Source organism: Leptonychotes weddellii, chromosome 11, assembly GCF_054177405.1.
Source record: "Leptonychotes weddellii isolate Sample4059 chromosome 11, ASM5417740v2, whole genome shotgun sequence".
Taxonomy (NCBI): Eukaryota; Metazoa; Chordata; class Mammalia; order Carnivora; family Phocidae; genus Leptonychotes; species Leptonychotes weddellii.
This window is the reverse complement of record NC_138379.1, coordinates 11,510,563-11,524,089: the sequence shown is the minus strand read 5'-3', so window position 1 is coordinate 11,524,089 and position 13,527 is coordinate 11,510,563. Positions and strand designations below refer to the sequence as shown.

Below are 13,527 nucleotides of genomic sequence, written 5' to 3'. Positions count from 1 at the left end.
GAGAGAGCGAGAGCATGAGCAGGGGAGAGGCAGAGGGCGAGGGAGAAGCAGGCTCCTCGCCGAGTCAGGAGCCAGACGTGGGGCTCGATCCCGGGACCCTGGGATCATGACCCGAGCCGAAGGCAGATCCTTAACCATCTGAGCCACCCAGGCGCCCCTAAGACTTTTGCTTCTTAATGGTAACTTTTGTTTGCTTAGTATAATAATTCTCTCTTCTCAGTTACCCTCTTTTCATCCAGAAAAACTTGGAAAAATAATGCAGTAAATATCTGAAGTGCTTCTATATTAATCTCTATTATGTACTCCACCAAAAGAATAAAAATAAATAAATCAAGTAATCTTAGAGAATGGGTGAATCCATTTGAGGCCAACATATTTCAATCCCATACATATTGTATCTCTGAAAAGCACAGTGCACTCATATTTTTTGCATTAGTGAAATATAAGGTAAAAATTACCAAAATGTCGTGATTCAGCCATATAGAAAAAGCATATGTCAAGGAGAAAATCAGGCTGGCATGTAGGAAAAAAGCAGGTGATAAAAGATTCATTGCCAGCCTATCAATTTCTAAGTATCAATCATCAGAGGGGTTTTGTATATTTTAGTCTTTCCTTAGGTGTTCTCTAAATCATAACAAGGAAAATTCCATTTGATGAATGGTAAAATGCCTAAAAGTGTAAGCATATAGACATTTAAAAAATATTTTCCAAAGGCTTACCATATACATATCCTTTACAATCTAATACTTTCATGAAAAGTAAAAAAGAGTGTTACATAAAGGGGAAAGTATCAAAACATTCACCAAACCATCCTTAATTGCAAGTTCCTGAAATAAAGCCTATTTGCTATAAGTAAAAAAAAAAAATGACTATAGTTTTTAGGTGGAAAAAAGTATATGACATCAATTACTAGATAAGAGATACTACATTTTTCAGCAAAAAGTACCCATCACTAGTAACTTTGAGGGAGAAGTAGCGTGTTAGGCTGAATATGAGATTGGCTGGATACTTAGTGTCTTAATTTCTTAATTTGCATGACAACCATGCAGATGTAATCCTGATATCAGAGTCCAGCACAAAACAACAAGCTCAGCAATGAGTAGAAGTAATCAATGTATAGTAAGGTAGGAAAAAAACCTGAATATTAATTTTTGATTGCACAACTGCAGAATCAAATAAGAAAACTGACAATGAGTTCAAATCGGCAGCTAATACATTAAATATCAAGGCAACAATTTTCTTAAGGCTATCATGGCATCCTTATTTCTCAGAGTGTATATCATGGGATTAAACATTGGGGTGACTATGGTATAGAAAAGAGAGAGAAACTTGTCTGTTCTGGAAGAATGTTTAGATTTGGGTTGTAAATATGTAATAATTGCAGATCCAAAGAACATGGCCACAACTATGACATGAGATGAGCAGGTGGAGAAAGCTTTGATTCGTCCTGTTGCTGATGGCAACCTCAGGATGGTAGAGATTATTTTACTGTAGGATCCAAGTATCAACAGAAAAGGGATCATAACAAAAAGCACAGCGACTGTAAAGACTAACATCTCATTCAGGAAAGTGTCCCCACAGGCCAGCTTGAGTAGTGGGGGGATGTCACAGAAGAAGTGATTGATTTGGTTAGACACACAAAATGGCAGAGAGAAAATCTGGCATGTCTGCCCTATCTCGACAGGAACTCCAGTGATCCAGCAGGCTGCCACCAGCTGGACACAGACCTTGTGGTTCATGACTAGAGGGTAGTGCAGAGGGCTACAAATGGCCATGTAGCGGTCACAGGCCATCACAGTCAGAAGGAGGCACTCTATGTTTCCAAGCATAAGCACAAAACCCATTTGTGTTGTGCAGGCAAACAAAGAGATATTTCTTTTCTGAGTCCAAAGATTTGTGAGCATTCTGGGGAGAGTGGCAGATACAAAACAGATTTCCAAGAAGGAAAAATTACTAAGGAAAAAATACATGGGAGTCTGGAGGGTCTGGTCAACCTTGGTTATGAAAACAATAATGCCATTTTCCATCAGAATTATCACATAGACAAAGAAGAATATTACAAAAAGAAAAATTTGAAGATTGGGGTAATCAGAAAATCCCAAAAGAGTAAATTCTGTCATTGAAGTGAGATTTATTTCTGTTGGGTTTTTTTCCATCTGTGAAAACCGTGAAATTAGCCATTTATCTTCTGAGGCCTGTTTTCTAATTTGTTTTCTAATTTCTAACGGACTAAAGGGATGTGGGGGAATTAGCACATAAAATTTCTATTGTTTACTAATTCCCAGCTTTTTATATCCTGGGCTCAAAGAACACAACTGAGGTCTAATGGAGAATACAGGCTAAATTCTAAATATATCAACATATTTAATACTTAATACTAGGTTTGGATTTGAATGAAAGTGATGTGTTCTAGAATTATTAATTTTGAATTTTTGTATGTATGCAGACCAAATTAGTCCATTTTTTTTCTTCATATTAACAAACAGAATCCTGAGGCAGAAACCTTTACATTTCCTCAGTGGTATGTTACCACCAAATTTCACATTATATTTTTTTTGTAATTTCTCAATTCTTCCATGAAGCCTTCTGTAAGTACAAGTAGAAATATGGTGCCACTGTCCATCAGCATAAGGATATAGACAACTAAGAACAATCCAAGTAGAAACCACTGAAGATGGGGACATCAGCAAAGTCTAAGAGAACAAATTCCATGAATTTGGTTAGATTTTTCTTCAGGTCATTTTTTCTGGATTTTTATCTGTGGAGGGAGAAATTTAATATGTAGTTTTCAATTTACCTCCCTTGACATTGATTGTTCTTCAGATTGTCTCAGTGTCCAAATGGGCTTTTGTGATCATTGCAATTGTTACAAATCTAAGGGTGTTACTATTTATATGTGTCCCACTGTTCAGGTTAAATCCTGTGGATTATCACTATAAAAGCTTCCCTGAAAATTCCTTTAGGGCCATTCCATTATACTTTCTGAATACAGTCCAGGATAAACAAACTACACCCAACTCAGCAGAGGCTCTGGCTCTGGAACATTGGCTACAGTGGAGCCAGACTCGGAACTTTGCTATATGACCTTACACTGAATTAGCTACACTTTTTGACAATCCTATTGTACTTCCCCATGCATTTTTCTGTTCAGTAGCACTTTTTCTTAAAGTGTCTTTTCACATATATTTTCAGCTACCTATTTCAGGCCTTCATTCCTCTGTCCTCACTTGTTGATGTTGAGCAGAAATGTCCCTGTTATTCAGTCCAAATTATTAGATTTTTTTTTTTAATGGCTAGAACTCTTATTGTGCTCATGAGAATATCTTTTAGAAGGCTTCTAGGTGGAAAACATAAGAGCATTTTATTCAGAAAAATTAACTTGAGAACACTGATTCAGATAAACATTAAAGGCAGTCGACCCTGGGAAAACAGGGATAGCCAGGAATGTGCTCACTACCTGTGATCTGTATTTGTGTGGGTGCAGGGAGAAAAGGTGTCTGCGTCTGGTTTAACCCTGTGCCATGTGCACCCTCCATTGTCTTTGTTGGTCCTCCAAACATACTCCCTCATCACCATTTCTAAACTCGCCGTTCTTTTTTTTTTTTTTCTTAAAGATTTTATTTATTTATTAGAGAGCGAGCGAGAGAGAAACAGCATGAGAGAGGAGAGGGTCAGAGGGAGAAGCAGGCTCCCTGCTGAGCCGGGAGCCCGATGTGGGACTCTATCCCAGGAACCTGGGATCATGACCTGAGCCGAAGGCAGTCGCTTAACCAACTGAGCCACCCAGGCGCCCTAAACTCGCCATTCTTTAGAGATAAGGATATTGAGTTTCATGAAAGGTGGATCGTTGACCAATTCCACACATGTTCGTAATTGCAAGCTAGCAACTTTTTTTTTAAATCTTTGAATCCTTTTACCATGTGATATTAAGCAATCATTTAAACTTTCTAATTTTTGCTTCCTCATTTGCGAGAAATGAATGGGAGACGACTGATAACATTATTACCTATCAAATTTAAACTGATTACTTATTAGTTGGGATTAAATAATTACAATTATGATTATATTTTGTTCTTTGACTGTACTCTCCAGGGTTATGGTGCATTGCCTAGCAAAATTGCATGTAATAGAGTTATTGCATCCCCTTGTCGGTGATTACTCTTTTCCACTCTTCCCTTTCACTGGGGCCAGGACTAGCATATGAACATATGTTTTCTTTTGTCTTGGGTAAATAACACAGAGAGAGATTTCCAGGATATATGGTAAGTGTATTTTCACTTTGTAGGAAACCGTTAGATTGTTTTTTTAATGTGGCTGCACCATTTTGCTTCTTACTATCAATGGATGAGGGCTCCCTTTGCTCTGTATCCTTGTGAGTACTTTCTATTGTCATTTACTATTATACTTTAAATATTCTAGTCCTTCTAACAGGTGTGTGAGGTCGTATTGTGGTTTTAAATTATATTTCCCTAATCTCAAATGCTATTGAACAATTTTTCATGCACTTAGTTGACATCTGTGTATCTTCTATGATGATGTGTTTAAGTTTACGTCCATTTTTATTTATTTTCTTTTATTTTCATATTATTGAGTATTAGGGTCTTTACATATTCTGGATATACACTCTTTATTGGGTAGCTGTCTAGCAAATATTTTGTACAAGTCAGTGGCTGGTTCATTCCCTCGACAGTGTCTTCCACTAAGCAAAGATTTTAATTATGATGGACAGTTTATCATTTTTTCTCTCCTATGATTCATGAATTTTGTGTTTTATATGCAGATTTGTGACTAACCCATAGTCACACAAATACGTTTTCCTCTCTCTACAAACATTATAGTATAAGGTTTTATATTAAGGTCTAAGATCCATTTTGAGACAAGGTTTTTATATGGTGCAAAGAATGAGTCACTGTCTCCTTTTTGTGGTGTAAGGTCATTCTTCATATTCAGCATCATTTTTTAAAGACTATCTTTCCTCCATGGATTTTCCTTAGAAACTGTCAAAAATTGATTATATTATGTGAATGAAATTCTGAAGACTATTGCACTCCATCGATCTAGATGTCTATCTTTTCACCAATGCCACACCCTTTATTATTTTAGCTTTGTAGTAAATCTTGATGAACTCCTGTGAATCCTTCTAACACTTTTATTCTTTTTCAGAGTTGTTTTGACTACCCTATTTCCTTTGCCATTCCATATGAATTGTAGAACTACCTGTCAATTTCTGCAAAAATGCTTGTTAATTTTAGAGTTACATTGAATGTGTGAATAATTTGGAATTGCATTTAATGAAAAGATCCTTTGTTCATAATTGGACTGGCTACAAACACCATCTTCTCAGCTGGGATGTCTACAAATTTTTTCTTCCTTCCTATCTCCCTATCTTCCTCCTCTCTTCCTCTCTCCCTCCCTCTTTTGTTTGTTTTTTCTTTCTTTGTCTCTTTCTTTTCTTTCTCCCTCTCTCCTCCTTCCTTCCTTTCTTCCTTCCTTTCTTTCTTTCTTTCTTTCTTCTTTCTCTTTCTTTCTTTTTCTTTCTCTCTCTCTTTCTTCCTCTCTTCCTCCCTTCTTCCCTTTCTCTCTTTCTCTCTTTCTTTCTTCTTTCTCACCTGGATTCCATGGTCAACATTCTTTAACTACTATTAGAATCTCTGAGTGTACAGTTCAGGCATCTATGTATTGTTTACAATTTAAAAAATTCAAGTGCATAACTAGGTACTAATATATAGATTAGTATATGGGATCCCCAAAATAACACAAGACCATACACAATACAAACCGTTTGACATTTATTTCTGCCAGATCTCTAATATTCTAATGTTGTACTATATAAAATATGACAGTTGTCTGTACACTGCACTATATCTCCTGTCGATACTTTCTTTTCATGTATTTTTATCGTAGCTCCTCAAACTGCCAATGAACTTAAATATATCTCTTGTACCACTTAGATATATAGCTCTTTAAAAGTTAAATAAGGAGGCACCTGGGTGGCTCAGATGGTTAAGCGTCTGCCTTCGGCTCAGGTCATGATCTCTGGGTCCTGGGATTGAGCCCCTGCTCAGTGGGGAGCCTGCTTCTCCCTCTCCCTCTGCCTCTCTCTGTTTGTGTGCTCTCTCTCACTCACTCTCTCTCTCTCAAATGAATAAATAAAATCTTAAAAAATAAAATAAAAATTTGAAAAAAGAAATAAATAAAAGTTAAATAAGTATGGTAAGATTTATTAAGTGATTTTGAAGTGTGTTTTAGGTTATGTTTTCATATTATTTCATTATGTACAGAATTTTGAAAGATGTAAACAGGTGTTATTCCCAGGAAGAGGAAGCTGGATTTTCAGAGAATTTAAGTCATCAGTCCCATGGCACATAATTATTTAGTATCAGAAACAGGATTATGTCGTGTTGCATTAGATTTCTTTTCCAGCCCTATGCATATTTTTTTTCCCACCGAGGATCAGGTTATTCCAGAAGCCAAAGTGCATCATATAATCATTTTTCTCATGTAGTTAATTACTCCAGAACTAGTCACTTGTTCATTATGAAAAAAAAATAAATAAGTCAACTTGTTACTTTTCTGTCCCAAAAGAGTTTATTGTGTTTTGTCCTCGGGGCATTGTTGTGGACTTCGAAAAGAGCTTGATAACCTGGCATAAAAGTCCAAATGCTTAATATTTATAGTGTACCTTAACTGAGTGAGCAGTTCATTTCCACAGGTAAGAGGAAAGGATTTTCATTACATACAAAATATTTTAGAAGCTATGACCTTAAATCTCAAACTAGATTCTACATTTTAAGTTTAGATCTAAGATAGAAATTTCTAGTCAACTCACTGTTGAATTAAAAATTGAATGAGGGTATTCCAGGGAACATAGTAGGGGAAATAGGAAACACTTCCATTATATTTAGGTCACTAGAGCTATAAATTAGAAAATTGCTTTAATTTATTTGATGGAAAGTAACAGTGAGAATGAGGATAGTGGAAATAAATGGCTGTATTTAAAATTTAGGAAAATTATTAAGTAGAAAAATTAATTATCAACCAGCCATTGAGTATATGTCATTTTGGGATCATAAATCAACTTAAAATTTATTTTACTAGTTAGTTAATTGATCTACAAGCTACTGCAGGTTTTTATTTTGTGTGTTTTAATATTGTAGTGTACTTAAGCCTGATGGCTTCTTAAAGAAATTCAAATATACGTAGATGTTATATTGTATTGATTCTAGGGGATAGCATTTCCAGAATAGGGCATGTTACAATGAGTCTGCAATATGGACAAGTGGAAGTAGCTTAAAATGTGTGACAGTACCTGGTGCTATCTGATCATCCCAAAGGCAACTCCGTTCCCCAAGGATGGGTCCTTCCCCCGCTCCCCGGCAACGACATCTGGGCAACGGCCATTAAGCTGCATTAGTAAAGATGCTCCAGGAGTGTGGTCCAGCCAAGGCTCTTTCCAGCTCTAAATACTAGTGATGCCACCATCTTCTTGTGCTCTAGACTAAACCACAACCTCTAAACTCCGTGTGGCATTGCCCTACCCAGAAGTTACGTTTTCCTTGCGTGCTCTGTCCCGGCCAGAGATGCCTCTTGAATCAGGAGATTAATACGGTTCTTCAGGAAAGACCTAGGTGAACTGGGGTTATTACCACAGGCAGTGGCCTTGGTTCACCAAATTTGCCTCTGTTTTGAGGGGACGTGGTCCAGAGTGACTTGCTAATTTACTCTTAACTGCCTTGTGTAGTGATGGGTAAGCACACTCCATACACTCAACGCAAGTGTGCACTGGGTAGACTTAGCAGCCCTTCCCCCAGTACTGAGTGTGAAGGTAGGCTTGACGCAAAACCTCCTTGCCCTCCCTACCCAGAGAACTCTCTGACTTCTAGGAGGAAAGGTCAGAAATGCCTTATCTTTGGTTTTGTGACTCCCACTTTTGGTGCAACTTGAGAGGCTGCAGGCTGCAGGCTAGGCTGCCAGAAAAGCTCAGTGGCCTAGTCTGGTAGTCCGCGGAGAACTTGGAAAACCTGTACCCATACTGGATTGTGCTTTAATGGATAATGGCTGCATTTTCCCATGTGAGAGGGATCCTAACAAAAAGACCTGTTTTTTAAGTTTCTGGAGGTCTTAGATGTTCAGAATCCCCCAATGATAGACATTTATTTCCCTATGGGAGTGGAACCGTAATCTCCCTCAGTCACATTGTAGGGGCCGGTATAGCTGTGGAATTTTCTAAGAAACTCAAGCTTCCAAAAACACCCATGTAGTTAAAGCTAGGAGGAAAGCAGATAAAAATAAAATCAAATTTTTTTATATTCATTAATAAATGCTGTTGTGCCTGGAAATGATCGATCATATAACGTCAGGGGTTTGTTTTGTTTTGCTGTCATCTACTGGGTTATTTATATTTCCAAAAAGCTGAATAAATATCATTTTTATTTAAAAAAAAAAGTGTGTGACAGAGACACTGGGACTTTAATCCTACCTCTGTTAGTAATTTACTGTGTGAGTTAATTTACAGCTCTAGTTGGTTCAGTGTTCTCATCTATAAAAGGATCCAAATTATTTAGTTTGTAGGTTGCACAAGATGAAATACACAAAATTCCTAAACTCTTATGGCCACTTTATAATTTGTAGTAGTTGCCATCATAGCTTGCTTTCTTCTCAGGCTTAGTGTTTGTAGTAGAGTTCTCATGGGTGTCCATACGGTCTGTTTCTAACTGAAGACCATATCAAGAGTTATGAGAAATTATTATGGATAAAATTATGAGGGGATTTAAATAAACATAGTATTATTTTATTGACATGCCCAAAGCCAGAATGCAGTGACAGATGCATTTTTAAAATGTCTGATACCATAGAATATTCGGAATCATTGGGTTTAGTCTCATGAGAATGGTATTTTAATATGTAAGTGTCATATAACACACATATGCATAATAAAAGAAGAAACACGGGATCCTTTCATTGCTCAATGCTTCGATGAAAAATTGATTTTATAACTCCCTATTTATTTTACTGTAGTTTAATAAAATTTGGAAGTCCTATATCATATGTATGCATCCCTCACATGTAACAAACACTTTACTAAAACATTTCAGTGCATCTCATACATAAGCACTCTGCAGTCATATGATGTTCATGTAGCTGAACAAGACATGCACAAAAATTTTGGTTAATCTTAATTATTCTTTGGTTAGAAGATAAAGTTACTATTCCCAGGTCATACGAGGTGCTAAATCTGGGAGTTTAATCCAGGGTTTTAGAGTCCAAGTATAATGTTCTTTATCTTCCACAGGTGTGCGACCTCAGACACAACAGTTAAGGTTAGAATTGTATTGAAGCTGGAATTTTTCATATGTATGTCAGTCAACATGTATTTTTTAATGGATTCCTTTAGTAGACCACTTATTAGTCCATTTTTCAAAATTTGCTTGCATATTTCAATTTCTTTTCATTCTACTTCTTTCTATCCGCTTAATTCCTATTTTGTATCTGATTCTCCTTAGTAAATATTTTTGTATGTAATACATGGATTCTGGAAAAAAAGAGAGAAAGAGAGAAAACAAAATTTTTTAAACATAAATGTATTTTTCGATGGTCAAACAATACATTAATACATTTTAATGTTGCTAACTGATGGTTTTATAAGTTATTTTATTCACATAACCATTCAAACTAAGCTAAAATTTTTTATAAAGCATTTGTGTGTGTGTGTGTTCTTCTTGAGAAATGTATGAATTATCTGAATTAACACAGAAGTCACTATTTAGCTTAATTACTTTTTTTTTTTTTTGCTTTGTAATTCTCTAAGGGTCACAAAAACATTTTTTTTTTTTTTTTTGGTTTGGTAATCCCACATTTAAAAAGCTATTTATTCTACATATTAAGAAAATTTTCCACATGAATCTGGGAGGAATTTTGGGGGGAAAATAAAGAAATGTGGATTTCTTTTCCTTCTAATAATAGTTTTAAGCTGATTTGCTCATTCTGTCCTTGATGTATGGGTGTCTCAATATAACAAAAATAGAGTGTGTTTAATGTTAGGAATATAAATCATTGCTACTCACTGAATTTAACCAAGTCCTATGCACCACAGATTTTTCACTCCTTTATAAATGTTGGTCTATGACATGCTGAGCCAACATGCTAAAGTCTTGCTTCTAAATATGGTAGGTGCAATATTTAATTATGTTCCAGGAATGGAGGCTTTCAGTCCAGATACTGGTGACTCCTCAACATTCTGTTTGTTATGCACTTTCTTTTCTACATGCTCCACTGAGTAAGAAACAGTCTGACAGCACAGAAGGATGGAGCAATAATAAAACACAATGTTGTGGCTTATGTAATGATTTTATTGATTTAGCAATCACTTCTATAAGCAATTTTATTATCTATTATCAGGTGATATTTATTTTATAGTAAATACAGAAACTCTATAACATAGTAAAGTAATGGCCGTGAATTATTTTTCAAAGAAATGTATCTCAAAATACACCCAAGGACTTTGCAGGGATAATGACTATATGTGCAGAGAAAAATCTTGAATTGGTACTAAGTTAAAATTTGAAAAACAATAAGAGTAAAATAAACAGGGGCAATAATAAACAGGCCAAACAGGGGCAACTTACCGTTATGTGTTTCAAGAAACAAGACTGGAAAACAAACAAACAAAAACATTGCTGTTTTTGTTTGCAAACAAGGTGCATCTAGTTCCATTAAGGTTTTTGGTTCTGCCCATCACTGTTCTCTAGAAATACTAATGAAATGACATAATAACCAGAAAACAGGACATAAAACAGTTTGGTTGGAAAAGGCTGCCCCATATGACAACTTGAAAAATAAGTCTATTTTCCTAGTAATCTGGAAACTTAAAAATTAAATAATTTTCACATTGATTTTGTCATGTAAACCCAATCCAATCTTGTGAGGTAAGTGTATTTGCTCCCATTTCACCAGTTGTGAACATTAAGGAAAGGCATTCCGTGCACACCATGAAATATCTAGGATTAGCACTCAGATGCCTATTTTCTATTATCATATTTTTATATTCAAAAATTCCTATATTTAAGTGTCTTTCTGAATGTTAAGATGATGTAATATGTAAACAGGAGGTATTAAATTTAACAGAAAATAAGCTGGAAGTTCAACCACATAAAGTACCACTATTTTTCACACAGCAAATTTAGCCAACAATGAAATGAAATAATTTAATCTGTTTGTACAGGGTAATGCGTTCACTTGGGCCCCACTTTTTCGTCGCTGCCTATCTCTTCAGGACCAAAGGTATCCATACATCCTTGTAAGAGACAGACATGAGGATATGATTGAGTAAATTATATATTCAAAAAAAATATTGTCTTTAAAATCTATAAATAAAAACCGAAATGTCAGCGGTGCCATCAGATTTAGGTTTATATAGGATTTGGATGGAAAACGTAACTGAAGTCACCACGTTTATATTGATGGGCTTCACAGATGATTGTAAGCTGCAAGTTTTCCTATTTTTACTATTTCTAGCAATCTATCTTTTTACCCTGGTAGGAAATTTGGGACTGGTTATATTGGTCATTGGGGATTCTCGGCTCCACAACCCCATGTACTATTTTCTGAGCGTGTTATCATTCCTGGATGCCTGCTATTCTTCAGCTGTCACCCCAAAAATGTTAGTAAATTTCTTATCAGAGGATAAAACCATTTCATTCCTTGGATGTGCAGCAGAGATGTTTCTCTTTATTACTTTTGGGACCACAGAATGCTTTATTTTAGCTGCAATGGCTTATGATCGCTACGAAGCAATCTACAACCCTCTCCTGTATTCAGTTAGAATGTCACCCAGAGTCTACGTGCCACTCATAACTTCCTGCTATGTTGCTGGCATCCTGCATGGTACTTTACACACTGTGGCTACTTTTACTCTATCCTTCTGTGCATCCAATGAAATTAGGCATGTCTTTTGTGACATCCTTCCACTACTCGCCATTTCTTGTTCTGACACCCACACAAACCAGCTGCTAGTTTTCTACTTTGCTTGCTCTATTGAGATATCCACTATCCTGATAGTCCTGGTCTCTTATGGTTTCATTCTGTTGGCCATTCTGAGGATTCATTCTGCTGAAGGGAGGAGGAAAGTCTTTTCTACATGTGGCTCACACCTAACTGGACTGTCAATTTTTCATGGCACGGCTCTCTTCATGTATGTGAGACCTAATTCCAGCTACGCTTTGGATCATGATATGATAGTGTCAGTATTTTACACAATTGTGATTCCCATGCTGAATCCCATCATCTATAGTTTGAGGAACAAAGATGTGAAAGACGCAATGAAAAGAGTATTTGGTAAAAACTGCTTTGCCAATAAAGTATACTTTTCACACTAAACATCAAATTGAAAGAAATTAAGACTGATGTAATTGTCTTCATATCAAAAAACTATGATTAAATTGTTTTGTTTTCATTTATTAGTGTCTTTCTATTCTTCTTGGACATTTTTTAAATAAAGATCAGAGTTAACTCACTGCCAATGGAGTTTTTACACAAGCAGAAACTGTCATCCATTTGCTTCTCTGGACCGAATAAAGGAAAACCCATTTAAGATGCAGTGAGGAGGTCAGCAGGAGGAGCATTACACTCTACCACGTGCGGTCAGCAACAGAACCAACAGGAAGAGATGTGTCTTGTACTCCCAGCAGGAAAAATTCTATACTTTTCTAACCCCAGCAAGAGGAAGAAAGGTTTCCTCCTCCCCTGCAAGAACCCAGCCAATGAGAGACTGTCACAACTCAGCCAATGAAAAACCCCTATACTTGGAACTCTCAATTTAATCCAATAGCCTTTCCCAGCTCCCCCCTTCCTCTATAAAAGAGCAGCTCCTCTCCTTTGTTGTCTGGACTTGCCAATGTTTTTACCCTAGCCTGCATGGCCCAAAGTGCAGTTCTCTGCTACTCTTGAATAAACCCGTTTTGCCACTAAAATAACCGGCTGTTTTATTTTGAAGGTTAGCGCTCCTTAATTATATGCACATAAATATGCGTAAACATACATGCTTATAAAATATATATGTTGATACTTGTTGTATTGGTTTGCTAGGGCTGCCACACAAAGTACCACAGGCAGGTTGGTTAAACAACAAAAATTTTATTTTCTCACTGTTCTGGATACCAGAAGCCTAAGCTCAAGGGGATGCCAGGGTTGATTTCTCCTGAGACCTCCCTCCTACATTTGTAGATGGTAGTCTTCATCCTTTGTCTTTAAGTGATCTTTTTTACTCATGTCAGTGTCTTAATCTCTTCTTCTTAAGAGGTTAAGTCATATTGCCTCACTGATATGAGGAATTCTTAATCTCAGGAAACAAACTGAGGGTTGCTGGAGTGGGGGATGGGGTGACTGGGTGATAGACACTGGAGAGGGTATGTGCTCTGGTAAGCGCTGTGAATTGTGCAAGACTGTTGAATCTCAGATCTGTACCTCTGAAACAAATAATGCAATATATGTTAAGAAAAAAAAAAAGAAGAAGATAGCAGGAGGGGAAGA

At 36.4% G+C, this 13,527-nt stretch overlaps 2 protein-coding genes across 3 annotated transcripts; one reads left to right on the top strand and one right to left on the bottom strand.

Annotated features, from left to right (window-relative positions):
- Nucleotides 1–1,202: 1,202 nt before the first annotated feature.
- On the bottom strand, nucleotides 1,203–2,156 carry LOC102750106 (olfactory receptor 10AG1-like). The gene has a single exon (XM_031018031.2). The coding sequence runs from the start codon at nucleotides 2,154–2,156 to the stop codon at nucleotides 1,224–1,226; it is 933 nt and encodes a 310-aa protein (XP_030873891.2). The 3' UTR covers nucleotides 1,203–1,223.
- Nucleotides 2,157–7,743: 5,587 nt separating this feature from the next.
- LOC102749811 (olfactory receptor 5T9-like) lies at nucleotides 7,744–12,471 on the top strand. 2 transcript variants are annotated; one of them, XM_081797418.1, is made up of 2 exons: nucleotides 7,744–7,775; nucleotides 11,417–12,471. In XM_081797418.1, exons 1-2 carry the CDS (start codon nucleotides 7,744–7,746, stop codon nucleotides 12,372–12,374), a joined length of 990 nt encoding a protein of 329 aa, XP_081653544.1. In that variant the 3' UTR covers nucleotides 12,375–12,471. The 2 variants fall into 2 exon arrangements, with proteins under 2 accessions (XP_081653544.1, XP_006728660.2); XM_006728597.3 differs by lacking the exon at nucleotides 7,744–7,775 and having other exon boundaries at nucleotides 11,367–12,471.
- The last annotated feature ends 1,056 nt before the right edge of the window (nucleotides 12,472–13,527 follow it).

Coding starts and splice junctions, on each gene's coding strand:
- LOC102750106 (XM_031018031.2), bottom strand. CDS start 2,156: ATGGAAAAAAACCCAACAGAAATAAATCTCACTTCAATGACAGAATTT.
- LOC102749811 (XM_006728597.3), top strand. CDS start 11,382: ATGTCAGCGGTGCCATCAGATTTAGGTTTATATAGGATTTGGATGGAA.